The sequence below is a fragment of the Sycon ciliatum genome, chromosome 2, assembly GCF_964019385.1.
Source record: "Sycon ciliatum chromosome 2, ocSycCili1.1, whole genome shotgun sequence".
NCBI classification, from domain to species: domain Eukaryota; kingdom Metazoa; phylum Porifera; class Calcarea; order Leucosolenida; family Sycettidae; genus Sycon; species Sycon ciliatum.
This window is the reverse complement of record NC_088644.1, coordinates 26,580,201-26,604,269: the sequence shown is the minus strand read 5'-3', so window position 1 is coordinate 26,604,269 and position 24,069 is coordinate 26,580,201. Positions and strand designations below refer to the sequence as shown.

The 24,069-nt window shown below is 46.3% G+C and overlaps 2 protein-coding genes across 4 annotated transcripts in view; both read right to left on the bottom strand.

Annotated features, from left to right (window-relative positions):
- Positions 1–2,830: 2,830 nt before the first annotated feature.
- On the bottom strand, positions 2,831–10,130 carry LOC135809426 (ATP synthase subunit gamma, mitochondrial-like). The gene is made up of 7 exons (XM_065322775.1): positions 10,012–10,130; positions 9,901–9,935; positions 9,686–9,817; positions 7,984–8,186; positions 6,263–6,473; positions 5,046–5,201; positions 2,831–3,184 (listed from the first exon to the last, which is right to left on the bottom strand). The coding sequence occupies exons 1-7, from the start codon at positions 10,059–10,061 to the stop codon at positions 3,081–3,083; spliced, it is 891 nt and encodes a 296-aa protein (XP_065178847.1). The 5' UTR covers positions 10,062–10,130; the 3' UTR covers positions 2,831–3,080.
- Positions 10,131–11,610: 1,480 nt separating this feature from the next.
- Positions 11,611–24,069, bottom strand: part of LOC135809421 (uncharacterized) — a 33,594-nt gene continuing 21,135 nt past the window's right edge. For 2 of the 3 annotated variants that reach the window (XM_065322770.1, XM_065322772.1), the window contains exons 21-38: positions 23,651–23,751; positions 23,380–23,446; positions 22,923–23,068; positions 21,522–22,101; positions 21,108–21,167; positions 20,135–20,248; positions 19,626–19,733; positions 18,642–18,770; positions 17,999–18,203; positions 17,319–17,397; positions 16,373–16,442; positions 15,597–15,691; positions 15,356–15,422; positions 14,973–15,079; positions 13,988–14,204; positions 13,520–13,711; positions 12,901–13,011; positions 11,611–12,586 (exon numbers count right to left, since the gene is read on the bottom strand). In XM_065322770.1, the coding sequence (XP_065178842.1) occupies positions 12,401–12,586; positions 12,901–13,011; positions 13,520–13,711; positions 13,988–14,204; positions 14,973–15,079; positions 15,356–15,422; positions 15,597–15,691; positions 16,373–16,442; positions 17,319–17,397; positions 17,999–18,203; positions 18,642–18,770; positions 19,626–19,733; positions 20,135–20,248; positions 21,108–21,167; positions 21,522–22,101; positions 22,923–23,068; positions 23,380–23,446; positions 23,651–23,751 (2,634 nt within the window). In that variant the 3' untranslated portion in view covers positions 11,611–12,400. The remainder of the gene's footprint in view (positions 12,587–12,900; positions 13,012–13,519; positions 13,712–13,987; positions 14,205–14,972; positions 15,080–15,355; positions 15,423–15,596; positions 15,692–16,372; positions 16,443–17,318; positions 17,398–17,998; positions 18,204–18,641; positions 18,771–19,625; positions 19,734–20,134; positions 20,249–21,107; positions 21,168–21,521; positions 22,102–22,922; positions 23,069–23,379; positions 23,447–23,650; positions 23,752–24,069) is intronic. The other variant, XM_065322771.1, reaches the window with a different exon arrangement.

The following is a 24,069-nucleotide window of genomic DNA, read 5'->3' as shown; positions in this document are numbered from 1 at the left end:
GGCCTGTTTGAAATAATAAGAGCACAGTATCTAATAGTAGCGGGGGCCACAGTTGGAGTATACAACAAATGTAGTAGCCTCAGGATTTATTGCAATTACATACCAGGTATAAAACCTCAGCTTCGCCTCGGTTTTTATACATGTATTAGTATGTAATTGCAATAAATCCTTCGGCTCCACATAAACTGGAGTTGGCTCAAGTTGATAGTGGAGCATTGAAAAAATATTAGCACAGTCTCTAATAGTAGTGCATGTAGAGCTGTCACTGACATAAGAACCCCGGGCTCTTACTAGAGAGAATACGGTACATGTAGTTCGAGATAATTGTCCACGCAAACCACAAGGGGATAGGTTTGTGTAACCGAAATCGAACTGCACGTGTAATATATGGAATTCTGGAGTGGACGTGTGCAATGGTCCTTATGCACGCTGTACGGATGTGTGAAGTCCCATAGGTGTGCATATGCCCGGTTGGGTGTAACCGTGTTCTTGTAAGTATTTGACCAATGTAGCCCAATATTCAAAGGAATATAATCGCTTTTCCACCTTCTGCCTTCACCACTTTGAATGGAGCAAATGCCTAACTGTATCTTCTTCCGAAAAGAGCAGTCAGTCGAAAACCCTTCTGGGCATGTTTTGCCGTGGAAATAGCAGTAACCACTAATCAGGCCCAAACCAGGATAGGGTCCTGTACATTCGACCAGGATTCTATGGGATTTCGTTTATCTGTACTACCAAGAGTCCATAAGTTAATAGCCCCCAGAGTGTGCAACGCCACACAAATCTCTGTCACGACTCGTTTTCAACATTACGTCATTTTCATGTAGCTGCGCGTGCAGGCCGCGACATTCGCTACATAAAAATGACGTAATGTTGAAAACGAGTCGTGACAGAGATTTGTGTGGCGTTGCACACTCTGGGGGTTATGGACTCTTGGTACTACCAAGAGTGCAACTCGACGATACCCCAGCGGAATTTTTTTATGACATCAGTCTTTGGCGGCTGTTTGGCTCGCTGATGCCATCATGCGTAGCCAGAGATCAAAGTACAAAGAATTTGTACATCACAGCTACAGTAGGCGAAGCAGAACAACGGACGATAGATCGATGTGTCCTGAACCTGGTGAACTCTCACCGTATCTACAAAAAATGCGCGGGAAAGCATACGCACTTGATCATACTTCAGCCGAAGAATGACGCAATAATAAAATTCCGCCGTGGGTGACCCATCGCAGCTCGACACACTCTTGGTTACGTACTCTCGGTACTACTACATGTATACCCATGCAAACAAGTTATTTTCGGTGTAACTTTAAAAATTTCGGCAACTTCGGTAGAGAAACCAGGCACCTAAATGTAGATTATGCCTATAATGGCACTGGACTATGCACTGTAGAGTACACCCTGGGCTGGGGGTTATGTACTCCTGACTGTATGTCTGGCCCCGGGGAAAATCGCGATTTCGCGGCCGCGTTTTTTTGCCATTTTTTAAAAGACCGCGATTTTCCCGCGTTTTTTTTAACTTTTTTGTTGCACTACAACGTACACACAGTGCACTGTTCGGTCAGCAACGTCTCATCGTGGCAGCTTTCCACTCAAATAATTATGACGAGTGCTTACACCAGAGACTTGTAACTGATTGATTTCACTACATACTCACTGAAAATTGCCTCATATCAACTGCAAACTTGCCGCATATCAATAATATCAAGAGTACATAAACGGTTTATGTACTCTTGATAATATCAAGAGTACAGTCATAACCCCCAAGAGTGTGCAACTCCAGCTATGGGGTCTGCGACGGCAGAACTTCACATCACACATTATTAATATTTTGCACTCTGTGCATGATAGATACAGGGTTGTACGCAGCCCAGCTTTGGGTACAACTCTCTTGTGGTCACTTTGCACTGTTTGCCAGCATAACCTTTTGAACCATGTCATGTGATGTGAAGTTCTGCCGTCGCAGCACAGCATAGAGGTTGTGCAGGCAGTTGCACACTCTTGGGGGTTATGTACTCTTAATAATACGAGGTGAATAGCAATTTCTGGACATGAAAATAAAATAGAGGCCCACTGGCTGTGTGTTTTACATTTTTCATATCTTTTTGTATCTATTGTATGGCCTAATCCTTCATCTTTCCAAATATGTGACAATTGCTCATGCTGTGATCCCCCAGAGACTTTATAGCAGGATGTTTTCGACAGGCCAATTTTTTGGCCTAAATTTCAGTGTTTCGAATTCTGGACATGAAAATAAAATAGCGTCAATAGGCATCCTATACTGCACCATTTTTGTTATTTTTTCTATTGGTGGACTGCAGTTGGCCTCTTCACACTTCCAGCTAACAGGTCCAAGACTATACAGAGTCTGAAGTGAGGTGCACATGGGGAAGCCAACAATTCGTCCATTACTTCTTATTTTACTCAAAATTCAAAATTCTCATGCGACATAGTACCACAAAACTCGTTGAAATGCCTCCCAAGAAAAGACTATCAACAAGGCACCGACACGAGGAGAAACTACAACAGCCCAGCTGTCAACTACGAGGTGAATTGCTATTTCTGGACATTGGACATTTCTGGACATTTCGAGTAAAATAATTTTTCGTCGCGTGTAGAATCAAGTCAGTCAGGTTGATGAAGTTTTTTCTTTTGTTTTTCGTGTAGAGAGTGTCTGTCGTATAGCGTGTACACAGTGACAACATGGGGTGACTGGTGTGTGGATGCGGTACGCTTGCATTTCATGCGTCCCCAAACGATCAAGCTTTCACAAGGAGCAATAAATAGGCCACGCAACGCCCTCGAGTACCAATTTTCGACCCTGCCAGTCAAAGTGATCCCAACTGTGCAAAAGTACAAAATGAAACTTTATGTAGTTCTTGTCATATTTTTTCTTCCGTTCTAAAACTCAGCACACAAAATGTCTGACAATTGTACATGTGTGTGCGCATGCATCAACTGTATAAAATAATAATAAGGCATGTATCATGCTGAAATGCAAGTATCCTAATGGGAAAGAAAGACAATTTTAAAATAATGACAACAATGACGAGTGACTACAGGAGAAATCACCTCTGTTTATTCGAGAGCAGATGCACCAGAAATGATTTCAATGAGTTCGCGAGTGATGACAGCCTGTCGAGTACGGTTGAATTTCAATGTCAATGTGCTGATCATTTCACCTGGAAGAACAGAGGCGAAGAAACACAATAAGAAGCCAGAGTGAGCATTTTGCACGAGATCCAAAACATGTTTACGCCGCAGCCTATGCATACATGCAATGAATCAGAATTCTTGACCGTCATACTGTATATCACCTTATTTTCGGTGTTGTAAAATTTCGGTAAAAGCCAACCCCTGACCTTTCGGTGTAAGGATAAATTCGGTATGCATGGCACCAAAAAAAAAAAAAAAAAAAAAACGCTCTTGCACTTATCTCCGCCAAGGCCAAAAGGCTCCACATATGTATACCGGTACATGTTATGTATGTACAATGTACTACATCATAGTACATGTACCGGTATACCAGTAGTTGATTTTTTTAACTTGACAGTGGTTTTCATGATTTTTACATATTTTTGGTAATTCGGAAAATTTAGGTGTAATGTTAAATTAGGTGATCCAGGACCAGCACCGAAGTTACCGAAGTTTAAATTACACCGAAATAAAGGTGTTATACAGTAACTTGCACAGAAATTCAAAATTAGGGGTCAAACAATTACCGGTAGTTCAAATAATCGGATGCTCGCTCGGAAAACCAGGATCGAGTGAACATGCAAAGTTTTGCACTGAATCGTTAGTTAGCTTTGTTAGCTACCTTTAAATAGGGCATGTTCGATTGTACAAATCCATCAGCCCCAGACCCGGATTCGCCAAATTCGTACATGTTCGATTGTACGAATCCGGATCCAGAGAGCACGGATTCGGATCCAGTCAACCCACCTCCCAGAGACGGATTCGACGGATTCATTTCCATGGCACGACTCGTATCTACTCAAAACTCCCAATATGCGTACAGATACTATGGGATGAGCTGTAGCAACGCGGTTGCTAAGGCCTTGAAACAGATTATCGGTTGTGCGCGGGGATCGGGATCCAGTTTCCACAATCGAATGCAGCCTTATGTAGGTGGGTGGGGGCTGAAAAATACTAAAACTTTTCGTTCTGTAAAAACAATCGGTAACCCAGGATGGGCGCTTACGTAAGATGGTATTGTGCGCAATATTCAGGCCAGTTTTTAAACATGTCTTCCCCTGAGAAATAGCTGTATGGCTCCAGTTCACAACAAGCTCAAAAGCAGGAAAACTGCGCAAATATTTTGGCCTTTTCCTCAAGGATGTGAAAAAACCAGTACTGGATTAGAGTACTAGATTAGTTAGTGGGAATGCGGTACATAATGTGAACATTGCGAGCAAGCGTCTATCATGAACGCCCATCATGAATAAGCACCTACATAGTGCGCTGAAGTTTCGATATCTGCATGCTTCGAACTCGGTACATGCCAGGTAGTGTTTCCTTCGGGTATCGCGTTTGGGTAGTTTTCTACGAAAACACGGGTGCCCTATACGGAAACATTACTATGGAAACACCATGTCTCCTATCACTTATGGTACAAACTGCAAGCATTGTAATCCTCTCTTCAAGAGCACTCCAACGAGCCCAGAGCCAAAGCTATGGTAGAAATTTTAGTCTTGTACACATGCACGTGCATAATGTTTTTTGACAATGTGTTACCCAGCAATCCATGGGCAGTCCTACTTTGAACATATTCTTCAGTAGAAAATTCACTGCATGCTCATACTAGTGTGAGAAGCTTGTACAAGTGCCGAGTACGAAACGTGCGTTCTGTTCCAAATAGGCTGTGCACACCAGGGTGGGTGCTTAGTTGCAGTTTTATGGTCCCTGTAGTTACGTATACTTACTTCAAAGTAGACTACAATCCATCATTTCCACGCAACAAGAAAGTACACAGCACCAGAATTACAACTCCAAACTGGCCTAAAGACAGGAATAGTAGACCTAGTAAAGAGGATGAAAACTTACCAGCGTTCTTGCTTGCACCCTCCATAGCAGTCATACGAGATGACTGCTCAGCTGCAGCACCGTCCTTCATAGCACCGTACACCAGCGCAGCGAGTGAGAACTCTGTGTAGTTCTCCAGAACAGACGCATCAACACTGTCGTACACGGACAGAGAGTCTGCACACGCACACACACCACATTCGAACAAGAACAACGACAAACACAGAACACAAAGCAAGGCTTGATTTGAACAAATCACATTCCTTTCTAAAACTGATATTGTTTACAAACCTGTGTACTGGAGCAGCAAATTAGCATACACCAAGCCTGCAATATATCCAGTCAAAGAACAGTGGCCCATTTAATTTAGAAAGGGGCAGCCTGGGTGTGGGCTTAGCACAACTATAGTATGTAGCTCTCGGGTGGTTGCGGAAAGAGAGGAAAGCAAGGATCATACTACACTTGGGCAACACCCACGTGCTGTGCAATGAAATCCGATCGCGTGGGTCAGGTACGCGCCCTGCACCAATGCACATCCCAGTGTTCACAGGTCTGGGACTGCACAGAACACGGCATGACATTGACTCACAAGATCAGATATCATTGAGCAGCACTGTAGATGATCCATTGAAAAGCTTCATAAACACTAGTGGTGAAACGAATGTCAAAACCTACTAGTCGAATATTCTTCAGCTTAACAAACGAATGAACGAATATTCTTTTGGTAACACAGATGACATCACATGCCCTCCTCTCAGTCATTTGATGGATATTGTCAATACTAATATATTATTAGGTATGACAAGCGGTAGTGCCACGTACAATATACTGCCACATAAGGCTACTTCGAAGTTCATAAATGTTATGTGCAACATTGGCAGTCCAGTATGGACATACATGTGCGAACATGCAGTACAAAGTCACCGGCAGGCTGTACGCACTGCACTGTACCGTGTTCGGCGTGCATGTATGTACAGGCACTGCATTCGAAGTGACGTAACGAATACTTGAATGTGACTTAACGAATATTCGAATGTGACAAACCGAACGAATGTTCGAATATTCGTTTCACCACTAATAAACATCAGTGGCAAGTACCTTTTAAAATCAGGGCAACACACATCCTGCAGTGCGCGCAGGAGCGGGAACGCAAGGTACTGTAATATGATATCCACCAACCTACCACAAAAGTGCTTGAGAACAGGACATGATGATGAAAACAAAGCAAAGGAACTCACCAGCCTTCGACAAAGCGCCGGGTGAGATGAAGCCCATCTGCGAAGCCTGGAAAGCAACAACAGACTTGAAGCGGTTGTAGAAGATTGTTCCCTTGGTGAAGGGCATTTCGCTCTCAAGAAGCTGTTGTGCAACAAACGAGGCGTCGCTGAAAGTGGGTGGCATGCGGCCGTACTCGTTGAAGGTGACAATGAACTTGTCAGAGTGTTGCTTCTGCAAAGCACAGCATGATGGGACAGCAAAATGAACAAAAAACACGGACCATCAGTAAGACAAGTCTTTTATGCACAATAATTGGACATGCTGAGCCCGTGAACGTTTATTCAACCATGTTCGATTGGGAATAAGGGCCAAACGCTGCATCGCCCATGCACAGATAGTTCTGCACAGAAACTGCACCGACTACCTGCATTGCGCAACAATCGACCGACTTTTAGTGTACCAAGTGCCATATTGGACCTGCATACAGTGACCAAAACTAGCCAAAAGTGCCATCTTGGCTGATAGGGTTGAAGTGCGCTCTGAAGCAAGTGCATGCAGTCAACAGAAGTGACAAGTGGCAGTGCAGGATTCGCTGCACGCACAAAAGTATTCTGTGCTCCACACCTGTCAATATGAATACACGGAATTACAACCATGCACATGCATGTAAAAGTAAACTTTGCACGTCCACGTTGCAACCCGCTATACAATTGCGTTGAGAAACACAACCAGCTTAGGAAGTTTCGCTCCTACCAGGCCACCACCATGCCTGTAATGCAGTCAGACCTCGCTTATCCGGATCCCTCGCCATCCGGAAGAAAAAAGCTGGTTACATATTTACAGCATACGTGATGCATCTAACATAAACGGTGTTCGGTTATCCGGTTCCCTCGCCTATCTGGATATTTTTTTGGAAAACGGATGTGTGCGGTTAAGCGAGGTCTGACTGTACCAGGGTGGCAGATGCAGCGCCTGGCGGTGAGGGTGAGGTGGTAACTCTCACAACCAATGCCCCGACAAGGGGGCGAACCTCGTTAGCTGCATCCATGTCACTGTAGAGGCAGAAAATTTCGTCGGTCAATAATTATCCAAAGAAAAGGAGTTCGTCCGGTTGAAAATTTCGTCCATGGATCATTAGAGTGTATAGAAAAGCTGGACAAATCGACATTAGTCCTACATTTAATTTAGTCCAAAAGCTCCTTGGACGAAACAGACGAAATTAAATTCCAGACCAATATTTCTGCTTATACAGTACCCTCACTCCGAGTAGTGAGTATCCAGTTGACTGTGGGTGTCGGCGAAGTTCCTTGCACGTATAGTGGTTCATGCATGCATCACCGCATTTGTTAGCACAGTACACGCTCCCTGCTCCCAGCGCGGGTCTCGAACTTGTGATTCGCAGGCAAGCCCACAACCACCCGGCCAAAGCACTGGTACTTAAGATCCGATATGCCAAGAATGTATGGGACCTGGTTCTAAAGACCACCTGGCTGTAACGACCACTTATGCTTGCACGGTGGGGTGCCAAAGCACTGGTACTTAAGATCCGATATGCCAAGAATGTATGGGACCTGGTTCTAAAGACCACCTGGCTGTAACGACCACTTATGCTTGCACCGTGGGGTGGTCGCTTAAACCAGGTTTTACTGTACAACTACAGCAAAGTACATGTATACAGAAACCTCTCATACTGTGAATGACATTGGCACTGAGAGCACCAAGAAACACTAGCACAACATACCTGGAGCATCTGGCGCGCCTTATCTCCGAGCACCATCAAGGAGGTCTTCTCCTTAGTCTCAGCAAGCTCGGCACGGACAGACTTGACCACGCTGCTGTGAATGGCACCGCACAGACCACGGTCGGAGGACAGCACCAACATAATATTCTGTGCTTCAGGGTCCACCCTGTCACTCTCCTCTGGCTGCACACGGTCATACAGCACTGAAAAGAGAAGACAAGAAAAGTTCAGAATAACCAGACAGATGCTCCATCAACTAGTAAAAACTGTCCGACTTGAAGTGAACGTAACAGGGTATCACTATGTGATGTTACCATGTGGTTCAAATCAACATGCGAACATATGCATGCCAGCACACACCAAAGGAAAGAATCTTTCTTGGATGGCGAAAGCATACCCACACAACCGAATACTACTGAGAAATTATCAAAGTAGCCTAAGAGCACTACTGATAAAAGAAAGACAGCACTGGGGTTTACAGTCAACACATGCTCTCACTTGCATGCACCACACAATTCCAGCGCGAAGCGCACACACACGCACGCGCGCGCCAGCACAAACTCCACCGAGCAACACATGTGTAACAATACAAAAATGGGGACATGACATATCATCACCCATGTTGTGAATAGCACACAAAGAAATACAGCAACAGGAAACTTTTAACCAATAAGTCTGACACTTCGTGGTATAGGGTGATGTACGCCTTCAGATAGCGCTAACAAGTTTGAAAACAGCATAATTATTTGACTACAGATTGCCCAAAACAGACGGACGGTGACAGTTTGCCCCATGATCGGGTCAGAATACATGTAGAGCATTTTAGTGGGTCACACCGAAAATCCTGGAGTGCCAAGTTACGCAAAAACGTGCAGGTCGATATGAGAAAACTCTGGCGAACACACCCACAGTTGAGCGACCATGTGTTCATTTTGCGGAGCTTGACAGTAAGCTGGGAAAGGCCAGTTATGTGATTATGTGTGGAGCTGCATAATGTCGCAAACCACCATGGCAGACAAGCATAGCACAACGCCCCTGATCTCAACGTCCTTGCGGGGCTCACAGACATGCACACGAATTCGAGAAGTTATTGCATGACCACACACGTAACAGCCAGTGAAAGCACAATATCTAAACCCCTGAACTGGAAAACAGGCCTCAGGGATGAGTCTGGTTCATACTTTGTATTGTATTCGGAAACAGGGTGCAGCATGTATGTGGCACACACAGTAAAGCTACTCAGCTGTGACTTTGATGGAACCTTGATGTGGCATGTGTGTACCCTATAAACACATGCAATGATTTATATAGATATAAGCGTGCTCGCGCGTGATGTGTGCTATCAAGAGCACAGCTACATGGGAGTTATGCTACACGAATGACTAGTGAATCTGCCATATGGACAGTTTCGCATGCTCTGGTCCGTGAATTATGAGACCCTGCTACCCACAATAGAATGTGAACTAAAGCACAAAATGTAACAGATCCCTGGACACCACGACCAGCATCACGTGTTGCAACATCCTTGTTGTTGTGTGCAGCTCAAAAGTTCACCTTCCTTCACTTATACTCCCCTTCAACGTACTCATGAGTAGAGTCATTACTAAGTACAATATGAAATTACTTGAGAGAACATTACTAGTTCACAAGGCATTACTCAATGCACAGTATTGTAAAGTACAGACAATTTCGAAAATCTCACCATTTGCACCAGCACCAAAGGCACGAGCTGGCTTGAGGTCACGCTCTGCTCTGGCGAACTTAGCCGCTGACACCATCTTCATAGACTTTGTGATTTTCTGAATGTTCTTAACACTCTTCAAGCGGTTTGAAACTGTGCATAACAAACATTTTCAAATGTGCTTGTCACTCAGTCACCTAAAAATTCTCTTGAGAATTGTATTATTTCTTTCTTACTTTCTTTCAGGGTGGCCATCTCCCTGGCCGGTTGTCTGTCCAACAAAACAGCATCAAAAACCTCCTTAGGCACAATTCAGCTACATCCCAAGCTCTCCAGAATGCCCTTACCCGGCCCGAAGGCCCGACGAGCGGACACAGCGACACAGTACAGAAGCCATTTCACCAGGAACAAGAAGCCCCAGAGCATGCGCACTGACAGTGAAGTCACTTTCAAAATGATGTTGACGTCATCTTGCGAGCAAAAGAGTTGTAATCTTACGACTAAACTGGCAACCCTTGGCGCCTTGGGGGCTTCATCAATGCTTTGGGAACCGGTGGGTGTTTTTTTTCGTTTTTTCCCGTTGTCGTTGTTCTCACCTGGCTATACCCTCGGCCTCCCCGGGTCAACAAGCAAGGGTTTTTACTTTCTTGGCTGGTGAAGAGTTTGGTTGCTCAGATCATCATGCAGCAGTCTGTGCATGTCCTTGCTCGAGTCATTCTGTCTTGGGTGAGGATGAAACACTTCCCTACGACTCCGCTGCTGTCCGCAAGCAGCTTACTGGAGTGCAGATCGACAGAACCAGCAGTCAAACCGACCGTAGATGCTGTCCTCAGGCAAACCCAGTGGTGAATATTTTTGAATTTTCATTACATGACTGAGCTGTGAAGATGGTGAGGATATTGATGTCCCGCAACGGTGAGCGGCAGTGCTTAGGAATGCGGATCTGTAGCCATTGGAAGCCAGGGAGTTGAGCTCCCTGGTACGCTGTAGTAGCTGCACTGATCATCTCCCTTGAAATGAGGCGGCTGTTGATATAAGGAGGGAAAGAGGGGGGCATTGTAAACCACACAGATCAGCTCAGTTTCTTTTGTGGTGGCAGATTGATGGAATCAGGGAATGCTCTCCCTTCGGATTGTCTGTCGCCGGGCACAATCTCCTGCCTTTCTTTGCTCGTACTAGAATTCATCCCTTTTAAAGGGGATATTTGCTGAATGGAGCCTCCGAATATTGAAGACATGTAGGGTTCCCTGTAGTAAGTCATCCCTTGTTTGTTGGAACTTTCCCAGTGAAACCACCACACAAGTAAATTCTTCTACTACCCACTGTTATGCACTGCACGTGTCAATCAGTTTACTGTAAAACCGGAAAGTCTGACGTTTTAACCCCCAATTGTTTTTCGTTATTTGAAGAAACGTTATCGCGAACCCGGTTCGAGATGTCTGTGTAAGATGCGCATACCGGTATTGATGCATGTTCTGGGTGGCCAGGTAGTACTGTCCCCGGGGAAAATTGCGATTCCGCGGCCGCGTTTTTTTCCGCGTTTTTTGCGATTTTTTAAAAGACCGCGATTTTCCCGCGTTTTTTGAACTTTTTTGTTGTACTACACGTGCACACAGTGCACTGTTCGGTCAGCAACGTCTCATCGTGGCGGCTTTTTACTAAAAAAAAATAATATAATTATGACGAGTGCTTACACCAGAGACTTGTAACTGATTGATTTCACTGCATACTCACTGAAAATTGCCGCACATCAATATTATTCACCGCATATTTACCGCAAATTCACCGCAAATTATGCCATTATAATGCCGCGTTTTCCCCCGCGTTTTTTGCGATTTTTTCCGCAATTTTCCCCGGGGACAGACTGTAGTAGTAGCCATCGTTAAACTTTCTGCACGTTCTCATGCCTCATGACGGTAATAGAGGAACACAAGATCAAGCAAGGCTGTGTTTCACACCTTTTATTACTCGCCGTCTTCTACTTCAGAAGTAGAAAGTAACAATTGCTTAAAAAATTGTAAAAATTATCAAAAATCTTTGAAATATAAAATGAGCCTTCACCTGATTTCGAGGCTTCTTCAACGACCTAAATAGACATGGAGGTAAATGGTGTCATATCAAGAATAGTATACGATATGCATGATATGAGGGATACATGAGTGGTTAATGTTTCGTTGGGTTCTAGTTTGCGTGGTGGTATATCTTTTTGTGGATAGAAGGAATATTCAATATACTGACCGCCTCGCCAGGATCTATGATTTACTATGATGCGATTGGTGGTGCAGTACCAGGTGCACTGGGATCAAACTAAAAAGAGCAAGGCAGGGCATGCCAAGCTTTGTGTGTGTGTGTGTGTGTGTGTGTGTGTGTGTGTGTGTGTGTGTGTATGTGTGTGTGTGTGTGTGTGTGTGTGTGTGTGTGTGTGTGTGTGTGTGTGTGTGTGTGTGTGAGAGAGAGAGAGAGAGAGAGAGAGAGAGAGAGAGAGAGAGAGAGAGAGAGAGAGAGAGAGAGAGAGAACAACCCTACATAGAAAACGGTCGAAGCTACACAACAATACACACTAGAGGGGGAGACTAAGACACCACGGCTGTACCATATCAATGGCACAGAGCAATGTACGCAGCCAGACAGTAGGATAACTAAGGGAAGGAGGTATAATAACTGTTATGTACAGACTATTCCAGTGCACTGCAAGCTACTATTGAGCACTCCCTAAAATTGTAAACATTCCTACTACTACTGTACAGCCAAACTGTCATGCTGCACTTGCCGCAGGTAGTCGTACACGCACAGCGGGCAGGCAGCAGCCAGGCATGGTGAGTGCAAGTAGTGGCCCTGCAGTTGATACGCTGTGTTGGATAGTGACACAGGTAGGTTGGACAGCAGGTCACGGAACTCCGGCACAACGCTGTCATCAAAGTTCTGAGAGCAACGAAAGAGGAATATTTCGCAGAACACAACATTTCCAGGAGGTCAGGTGTGGCTTGTCATATACACAGAGTCTCTCTGTCTATGAAGACTGCAATCACATCTGATAAGACAATAACTCTATTCTGATGAAAAGTTGTACACACACACACGCACACACACACACACACACTTTGTTTGATTTTTAAAAGAGGGTGACGAAGTTCCCATGTCAATACTTGGCAGGCGCAAACATCACCCCCTTTACTTCATGACTGGCATGGCATATCCTGTATGACAACATCGACGCGCACTGTGCTCCCTCTTACTTTTCTAGTGAAGGAGTGTCCACAGCTAAACACGACTAGATCATTAGTGCTCTTGCTAGCAGCATTGCCCCCAATGCCGGACAGTCGACGAGGAGGCGATGTTGAAAATTCCTGTGTATGGCAAGGAAGCATAACAAACACATACACAAAACACTTGCTGAATGGTGTGTACACCCGGGTGCTTTGGTAGTTTGAACAAGAAGATGTATGTCAAGGTTACGACTGCAACCAAACTAATTGCTAATAAAAGCTTCTACAGTGCTGCTCAATGAAATCCGCTGGAGTGAGTCAACGTTGCGCCCCGCACTGATGAACATCCCCCAGTGTTAGTGTCAGGTCTAGTCACGCACTGTGCCCGGCGCCGACGAGTACTTGACTCACGCGATCGGATTTCATCAAGCAGTACTGTAACAGGCTAACAGCACTGTACTAGCCAGCTTGGCTATTCCAAGCAGGAACATTGCAGGCAGAACACTATCGGCCAAAGAAACAAAAACAATCACCAAGCAGGAACATTATATTGCAGGCAGAACACTATCACCAAGCTGGAACATCGCAGGCAGAAGAACACTATCACCAGATGCACTTGACTAACAGCAAGCGATGCTGAAGAAGTTACCTTTGCTGCTGTTGCTGTCGATTGAGACGAGGATGATGGGGCTGGCGTCAGTGATGATGATGGTGATATGGTGGCCATGTCGAGAGCAGACTGCGGTACTGTGATGCTGTGGTTCTGGTGGAGGTTTTTGCTGAGATGTTGGAGAATATCACTCCATAATGATTGCTCCACGTTGCGACCACTGGCTGCCAGCTGGAGAAACATACAATCCACACAATCAACAACGTTAGATGTTCACGGCAACTACCATTGAAAATTTGAAATAGCCCTCCATGTATGCTTCAAGTCACAGTAGTCTGCAACGTTCATTTGTGTATGCTTTACACTAGTGCACGTGCGATCAGGAAAATCTCTGCAATAGATCGCGTGAGACGGAGTGGAAACTGACATGGACTAGGTGTAAGATGAAACATTGAGACAAAAATGGATGCCTCTATCACTGCCCCCCCCCTCTCCCTGCATACTAACATCTGCACTGGATCTGCCACCTCTTGGTAGAGAAGATGCCGGCGCAACGTTCGCTGGCCCCAATGCCGTGACCTGCTTGACTGTCTGTGCCACCACTTGAAGATGGAATGACGAGCTAAGTTCACCAAGCAACCTGACCGCTGAATCAGCACGTGCCTTTGCTGTCTTCTCATCTCCACCTCCACCTTTGTAAGCACTCGGTGGTGATTTGGAACTACTGGAGAAGAAGCGAACCACACAGAACAAACAACATAAAATCAATGCCCTGAAGGGCCTGAACTGAAGCAAAAAAACCCAAAAGCAATCGAAAGCAAAAATCCACAGAGCTGGCCAGTGAAATCCGTTCATTGCTAGAAATGTGCACCGAAGTTCCGCGGTGCATGGTGGCCTTGTGAACTGAGCTGGACTACCGAGCTGCAGGGCCTCAGGGGCGGCTGAAAGTGCACCCATGGTCGGATTTCACTGGCCAGGACTGCAGTAAAAACTCCATACTACGAATAGTATAACCATGTTAATCTGATTTCTGGTTGTGTTGCTAGCAGGCCTACCAAGCTCTAGAGTGTGCGTGGCAGCCTAACCCTGGATCTTGTGCCTGGACCAGCACAGCCCAGTGTACACAATTTATTTAGAAGTACACAGCATTTGGTCTCTGCATGGGACTAGCGTGAGGTGTGTGCAGGCGTGAATGCTCCCAGCACTGCATACATGTAGTCATGGCACTGTATCGTGGACACAATACACCAGGGCCGCCGGAACCGGTCCGGTGATAACTGGACCAACTAAAAAAAAAAAAAAAAAAAAAAAAAAAAAAAAAACTCTGGCTCAGGTCACCCTGGGATTCATCTAAAACCAGGGACACTCAGAACAGTTCATGACTCTCAATGCAAGACCAAGCCAGGCATGCAGCAACATTGAAGCACGGTCCACTGACATTTCCCTGCTAAGAACATGTTGTTCTATACCCATAATACCATACCCAACTTACTGGACAATGAGATTACTGAGCGGCTCTGCGAGGACAGAAAGATGTCGACGCAGTGCAGCTTCCAGGTTGCTCAGTGGCAGCGAGACGCGCTTCCAGAAGCTGACCAGCTGAGGAAAAGTATTTCACAAGGCACCATACAATTACCTTTTAAAACTATGTGCTATTGCTTGTGTATACTTGCCAGCATAAGGACTAAATTCACTTTCTTGTGTGGGTCCCTTAGACCAAGGGTGTTGAACTGTGCTCGAGAAACTGTATGTTTTGAGGTGAACTGTGCTCTAGAACGAATGTGTGTGATATTAGAGCAGGAACAAGGTGAAGTCAGTTGAAATCAGCTGGACAAGTGGAAGCAGAAGATATCTAGCTATGAAGTCTCTACTCACAGCTAATATCAGCTTTGTCAATTGGCCAGTGTCCAGAGCAGTGTCAACAGCATCTCCAAGGATATAGCTAAGGAGCACACAAAAGCAGAGAAGCACATGCAAGAGGAAAGGCTTGATACATGCTCCCCATCATCTTCTCAGCATAGCAATCATACCCCCGCACACACAGCAATGTACACGCACAGGCGCATGCAGCAACAACACCATGAACAATACAATAATTACGACCGTGAAAACATACCTGAGGTACTTCTCAAACAGGATTTGCACTTCATTCAACGTCTCATTGGATGACAGCTTGCACACTGCCAAGTGCTCCAGGCGGCTTTCCAAAGCCTGAAGTTGCATGGGAATACAAGAGCAACAGTATAGCAGGTTAGTGCTTGAGTGAAAGCCGTGGAACGGCCGATGCTCTCTGACCAGCTAGTCACATAACGTTAAACCCGGCAGAGGACATGTCACAGATTTCCGTGGATCCTGTTCGACTGGGGTCAATACCAGTACCGTAAAGTACGGCGAGAGCACCCCACCAGATTTTACAGCCAGGGAAAGGGAATTCGTATGGCAGAGCGTAACAAAGTTTGTACGGTGTGAGAACCTTAGTGTACTAAGGTCATGCTTAGCATGTTTTTGTGTGGAGCTCAAAGGTAAACTGAGTACGGATTGACTGCACAGCGTGTGATGTATGTACAAGGTACGTGTCATATGACTTTCAGACAGGACACCACCTCCACAGCACGACCACGAAAGGACGAGTTGGTGGGGCGCTCTCGCGGTACTTCTTGGTACATTGTTCCGCAAGAGTACTCAAGAGTCAAGGCATAAGCATTCACGGCTTGACAAGCCACAACAAAACTGTCTGGTAGTCGGTTATCCACTACAGTCTACTGTTCTTCTTAGTACTGTAAACCATGTATTAGGAGATTGCCTACAATACATCATGGTGAGTCGGATATCTCCACCAGAGGCATGCTGCACTAGCATACAGTTACATGTATACCAGTGTACAGTACATACCAGTGGCCACAGCTGTAGTTGATCACACATGTCAGCTGCACTCTGCCATTGTTCCCAGTCCATACATAACCTAGGTCAGACAAGGAGCAGCAGCAGCAGCAGCAACAACAACAATGGGATACACACTAAGGTGCGTGCAAAAGCTAGCGAGTGAAAGCATTGTGCCGCAGCATGTAGCAGGTGCGCACAGTGCATGCATGCATGCACTGTGCCTGTGGATACACTCACTCCACACAGTAACTTCACTTACCTGTATGCATTACATACACACGTCTGATTCCTAGCAAGACATTCCTAATCTAATCTTCAACTAGTGAAATTTCGTTGTTTCTTTCATTGTTGGATACATGTCATTAGGGCCATGCAGTATGTGTTAAGTGGGGATATATCTGTAAACTCCCAGATTGTTATAATCAAGAGTACATAACCCCCCAGAGTGTGCAACGCCGATCCAGCTCTGTGTAGGGTGTTGGTCGAGCGGAATCGGATCTTCTGATGTCATGCGTACACTTCACACCAGCGCAAGACCGGTCTTGAGGCAGGGCACCATTGTTTTTGATCCAAGAGTACCCGCGACTCCCCGGGTTCCCCTCAGATGTGTACGGTATTATGACGCAAAGATCCGATTTCGCTCGACCAAGACCCTATGCAGAGCTGGATCAGGCGTTGCACACTCTGGGGGGTTATGTACTCTTGTTATAATCTATTGCTAACCTACAGATTTAAGATATTCGTTAAGTTGAAAACTTAAAATACTTTTTTAGCAACTCATTACAGTAGAATGTCTTGTGGTGGTAATCTGTACACAGTAGAATGAATGCTAACAATTCCAGCAGGTGTATAGCAACTCTCTTCATGCTAACTACAAATTCCTTCCCTCAAAGGTAGTAGTACAGTGAGTACAGTATCGGCTGCTAGTGGGCGGCGGGCAGCGGCAGCAACTCACCGAAGAAACCGCAGAATGCTGTAGTAGCCTTGCAAGTGCTCCAGGCAGATTCTCAACGCCTGATCACCATACGGTACACCTGACAGGACACGCGTGTGGGCACAAGCGCACAAATATGGCATTCAGATGTATTGCATACACGCACGCCTAACACCAACTGCATGTTAGCACCTGCTGTGTTCATGATCACACAGAGCTGAAGACCCATACAGACATTTCAAATCACGTAGCTGCCCTTGGCAACTCGGAACGAGGCAGTGTACGACCGGGTCGATCTGGGGAGAGAGTCAAAATTTGTACTCCAAACCACTTATGGAGCACCTACGTTATCAGAGCCCTATCTACATACTCTACGTAGACAACTTTCCGCAAGTGGAGTGCAAACTCGCGAATTCACGGTTTTTCCCGCCCACCAACGTAAAGTTGCTCAACTTTACGTAGTGCGGAACCTCTCTCTTTACTCCAAAGAACACACTTTACTGATACTGCAGGTTACAAAACTTGCTCCACGTGCCACCGCTGATAACGGTAGAAGAAACAAGCGTGAACAGCTGCAGCGTTTGCTGTACCCTACGGAAAGAAATCACAACACAACCGAGTAATGTGAAGAGGTTCTTGACGAGAGTTTGTTGCAACAGACGTGTGTATGCAGGACACACAAGCAGCGCAACTGCACCCACCTCCAAAAGAAGCCAGCTCTGGCAAGTCAAAGTCGATGTCCAGGTCATCTTCCGTATCGGAAGGATTCACACCAAATGATGATGGCACACCTAACTGCTGTGAACCAGGAGATACCAGACCAGTGGACTGAGATAAACCTTGCAATGGTGTTGGCTCCTCCAAGTCACTGCTGTTCACCGCAAAGTGACGTTTGTCCATACCAAGCTGAGACGAAGGGAGAAGGCACACATATCAGAATAATTGTACACAGTGCTGAAGATACGCATGCGAGCGCATGTGCACTCACAAATACATAGATGTAGGTGTTGTGCGTGCCCGAATATTCACATATCAGAATATGGTTCATATTATGTACATGTACCTACAAATGCAAATCTCCTGCAAAAAGTGGCAAGTGTATGCATACACAAAGAATAAAGTTGAGAGTAGCAGGGTCCAGGGTGCCATTCGCACACAGGGTTGTTGACTTCACAAACCAATGTAAAAAGATATGGGCACACAGACAGACAGACAGACAGACAGACAGGCAGGCAGACAGATGGACGAACGGACGGACATACATGCATACAGACAAACAGACATGCAGACAGACAGACACACGGAGAGACATGCTGGAACACACAAAGTACACACTATACGTACCTGTCCGCCGTCACCCCGACCCCACACCCAGACTTCACCATAGTGGTCCAGTGCCACAGAGAACTGATCACCAGTTGCCATAGAGATGATGCGCCGGTCCTTCAGAGAGCTTATCAGTTTGGGCGTGATCTGAGGCAATGATATAGACAGATGAAAGAAAAACACATGCTGTGTCGACCACAGTGTGCAACCAGAATTGTTCGCAGGAAAGCGTAACTTGCCATTCGCCTCAGTTTGTGACACTGATGGATAAATAGAAAGAGTGGACACGGTTAGCATTTCAGGCTGCGTTGGTTTCTGTCCACTGTAAAACCGGAAAATTCCGGTGGAGATATATTTCCGGTACCTTCGGTACTGGTAATTTTTACCTAAAATAAAACACGACCTAAAATTATTCAACCATGCCATTCCATGCGCCACACAGTGTGCAAAATGCATTTTTGGATCTGGAAAACCGGTTTACCGAGATTTTCGCGCTACCAAACCATTGATTTTGGGAAATACCGAAAATATTACACCACCGAAAATTACTGGTTTTACAGCACTTGATAGAGTGGAGTGGAACAGGCTTTGGCAGTAGATGGAAGTTAGTGAACGCAAATCTACCCATGTCGGCAGATCATCGATGTAAAACCTGTATATTACCCAACTCTGCAACATTTACAGTGCGGCGTACGGAATATTTGTAGAAAACAGCTCTCACGGTCATTATGCGTACAGAAATGTCGTACCTTCACCGACGTCTACCGACTTCTAACTTTGAGAACAGGTTTATACACAAAGCCAATTGCGTGAAACCGTAAAGGTTACCAGTCTCAAACACTGTGAAGCAAGACTTTAGTCAACTACACACCAGAAAAAGTATATCCAGGCAGAACACAACACACTGTCCCATTTATATAACGTTATTTGCCGTCATCTGTTAAGTCTTAGCCTGCCCAGTGTATACAGCATGGTGTGCATCTGCTCTGGGTTGATACATACCTGAAAATTCCTTGCGCCTTGGCCTAGTTCGCCATAGTCATTAGCACCCCAAGCATAGAGATGACACGAGTCAGTGAGTAGTAAGCCATGGCAGCTACCACAGGATATCTGTATGATGGGACACATGCACACGGACAAACACAACATCAGCATGGATACACAGACACAGACACACACACACCCACCCACACACATACACACACACACACACACACACACACACACACACACACACACACACACATACACACATACACACATACACACACACACACACACACACACACACACACACACAGAGACACAGACACAGACACACACACACACACACAAGCACGCACACACAAGGAGATTGAGCATTGCCATTTGCAGAGTTCCTAGAAGAATTGACCCTTGCCAAGACACACGAAAAAGTGGAACCTGCTGAAAATAAACATGTACAGATAGATCATGTGAGTGTGAGTATGGTCCAGAAATGCAGGAGGATAAGAAATAATCTATGCTCGTACCTGCTTAACCTTGCCTTCAAAGCCACACTGGATCATCTGTGGAACATTCAGATTGCAGTTGACCAGTTCAGTGATGTTCTGACGAGATCGGATATACCCTCGAAGCTGTCCTCTCTGCACAGCAAAGGTAGAGATGGAGACAGAACAGACAAGGGGCAGGAAGAGCAATGGAAAGAAGAGAGCAAAAGAGAGAGAGAGAGAGAGAGAGAGAGGGGGGGGGGGGGGAGAGAGAGATGTTTTTAGAAGCAAGCCAGGCCTGCGTGGAAGATTATAACAAAATTACAAGTCAGTTGTTCTTGGACATAAACACTATTGCCAGAACATGTCAAAGAACAAATGCGTGCAGTGTAGGTGTGTCTTGCCAAGATCGTAGCTATTGAGAAGTGGGCCGTACCCAAGTCCGTGCGAGATGTGCGTGTCTGTCTGGGACACATCAGGTAATGCCGTCACTTCGTTCGTGGAATGGCCCTGCGGTCAGCCCCGCTGACTGTCAAATTCGACAAGAACGTGTCATCCACACGGACCAAGAGCTGTGACGTGACACCCAATGCTCCGAAGCGGTAACTTTCTACAGCACCAGTGCTTGCGTATCCTGACTTTTCGGATGTGCCCGGTGGATTTATGTTCTTGCCTACTTTTCGAGTCTACATCCTATGTTGCTGATGTTGATGGCCTCAGCAAGGCACTTCACTTCAACCACCTGAAGCCTGCCTGCATGCCTTTGCCTTTCGCATCAATGCCTCTGGAAGATCCTGTTCCTGCAGCCACTCTGTTGCCGTTCACTACGCCTATTGATGTTCCACTCAGGTCCCATTATGCTCCTCAAGCCCTGGACTTTGATCCTAGTTAACTATCTACAACACCCTAGCAGTCAAACAGAGCCCATCTTGCTCGCAATGCTGGACTGCCTGCTCGTGTTACTGATGTAGTAGCGATGCCCAACACCGCCACACGCATGCAATCATCAACTCACGTGTGTTGCTTGCAGATTACGGCCCCACTGGTAGATGTCACCACCTTCTGTAATAGCCACCTGTACATCATATCATGCATGCATATACATGGCATGTGAATAGAATGCATTGCCACACAGATAGCCGATCCACAATACCCCCTTCAAACATGCATGCACGTGCACGCACACACGCACAAAAACACACACATACACACACATTCACGCACAACAAACTATACTGAATGCACTGTTAGCGCTCAAAAGGTAGATAGGACTACTAAGCAACGGCAGCCAAGGTATAACTCGCAGAGACCGGGGAGAAAAGGACTAATGCACAGAAATCCTCCCATCACAAAATAGTAGAAAATACCCATCCTTTAGCATAGCCACCGGGTTAGCCGATCTATTTACGATTAGAAGCAAGTGGCTTACCGTGAAGAAGTTGCCACACGCGATGTGCGTGACGCGCTCCTTTTCCAGTGACTTGACAAGTTGCGGCGCTGACTGCTTCATGTTGTTGCCGAGTCCCAGCTGGCCATACTGGTTATTACCGAACGTCAGCACTGCACCGTCGCGAGACAGCAGCGCCGAATGGCAGTAGCCAGCCGAGACGGCCTTGATACGCAGATTGCCGACGGCGGTGATGCGCATGGGGAACATGCTGTCCTCGCAGCTGCTCAGCCCCAACTGGCCGTGCACGCCCCAGCCCCAGCTGTAGACGCGCTGGTCACGCGACAGCGCCATGCTGTGGTACTGGCCGCACACCACCGTCATGATGTTCTTGTCGCTCAGCTCGGTGATGATGGACGGCCGTGTACGCCGGTCCCTGTCGCCCAGGCCCAGCTGACCGTACTTGGACGAGCCCCAGGCGTACACGCCGTCCTGGCACAACGCTAGCGTGTGCTCACAGCCGCAGTCCACGGCCAGCACCTGGATGCCGTGCATGTGCAGGATCTCAACGCGCAGTGGCAGGGTGCAGCCTTCCTCTTCAATGATGTCACCGTGGCCAAGTCTGGTGATGCCGGTGATGATCGGAAAAAAAAGAAGCAGCAATACACACGTACGAATACGCACATGTACACACGCACATGTACACACGCACATGTACACACGCACATGTACACACAGACACGCACACACGTACACACGCACATGTACATACGCACATGTACACACAGACACGTACACACGTACACAGCACACAGCACATAGCATAACTGTATGGGATGACATGGCAAACACAATCACACCATACAATGCTGGTGCAATCAAGAGTACATGAACCGTTTGTTGTACACTTTGGCAGAGTGAGGTGAAGCCTGAAAATAGCCATGACTTAGACCTCAACCATACAACCTACAGAGATTACTACTTCTAGTACCGGTATGTGATTACTATAGTACATCATAGTTTGCTATGCCTAGTATGGAGTGGCACCATAAACACCAGTTTGTCACTCCATACAAAGCATACAGAGCTATGTCATTCACATGACCTCTTTAGAGTAGTAGCATAAAACAATGATCATAGTGAAGTAGGAACGGTGTCACTGCCAAACGATGGTCACAGTGAAAGAGGAATGGTGCCAAAACAAGGGTCACGGTGAAAAAGAAACGGATGTTACTGTGACTCCCAGTGCACTCTTAACCAGATTCACCCCACAAGCCTGTCCTATCAGAACCAGTCACTATATCCAAAGCAGGAGAACGAAATGATCGTAGTTCCTGAACTACTGAACAGTCAATAGCATGCTCAGGTATAGGTTAGTTGGCAGACAGAGGTGTGCGTGTACAGTTGTGGACCGAGTGGACATTGCTTGCACAGGTCTCTCACCTGCCATCCCTGGTTTTACCCCATGTGTGCAGGGCACCACTGGACACGGCAGCGGCGTGCAGTTCTCCACACGCCACAAGCTGTGAGGGGCGCTTTGAGTGCGTCATGGGCAGCTGAGTGTGACGCTTCCGCCTCGTGCCATGGATCTACAAGTGGAGAAAGCACGAGCACAAAACACACGCAAGCACGGATACACACACACACACACACACGTACACACACACGCGCGTGTGCGCACACACACACACACACACACACGCACACATACATTTGTCCTTGCCCACTCCAGACCAGTAGAGATTCCTGAGACTTGATGACAGTAAAAGTTAAAAACAGAAGATGAACGAATCACAGCCAATAATTTGCTGGTCAAGTGCTGTCACTGCGGAGTACAGACTGATTGGAACTAGCACCTACGAATTGCATTTAAAGGTATCCTGCAGGTACGTGTACATACCGAATCGCTGCGCTGCCTTGCCAGGTGGCGAGAGATTTCCTCATCAATGCCCGACATGATGAAGGCTCTGTGGATGCACAGTGCACGCAGAATCAAACAAACACATATGCACATACGCACACATGCACACACAAACACACACACATGTGTACTTGTAAATACAGCAATATCCTAAGTCAACACAGACATGAACACATAGAGAGCGTGAAAGTTTACAAGCGCAGGGTTAGAGAGAATAAGACAGCTAGCTGCTAGCATGCTGGTAACATACGTTTCAGACACGCTGCTGACGGATCTTCGCTGTCGCAGAAGTAGCAGGACAGCGAGAAAGAACTCAACATACGCTTCACCAGTGGTTCTCCGAAGTTCTTGCTACAAGTCATGAGTAGAAATAAGACACACACAAACACACACTCAACAACTAGACAAGTACTTGACCTTCAAAATGAGAGAGCTTTCGCACATCGAACCTCTCTTTGCTGACCATGCTCACACACATGAGAACTCTCACTCAAGTATAACTACTTTGAAGTACACCAAGAATGCTCATGGAGACAAGGAACTCCATACAATTGCTGGACACTAGCTTCTTGCGCTTGACAAGACTGATAAGCACCTTTGTTTAAAAGACTTAGAAACAAAACAGGCGCATGCCTTGGCTGCAAACAGGCGCATGCCTTGGCTGCAGCT

Coding starts and splice junctions, on each gene's coding strand:
- LOC135809426 (XM_065322775.1), bottom strand. CDS start 10,061: ATGGCTTCTGTACTGTGTCGCTGTGTCCGCTCGTCGGGCCTTCGGGCC. Junction 5,202..6,262: donor CGGCGCTTTGTCGAAGGCTG/GTGAGTTCCTTT, acceptor GTGCGTGTGCAG/ACTCTCTGTCCGTGTACGAC. Junction 3,185..5,045: donor GGGTGCAAGCAAGAACGCTG/GTAAGTTTTCAT, acceptor CTGTTCTTCCAG/GTGAAATGATCAGCACATTG.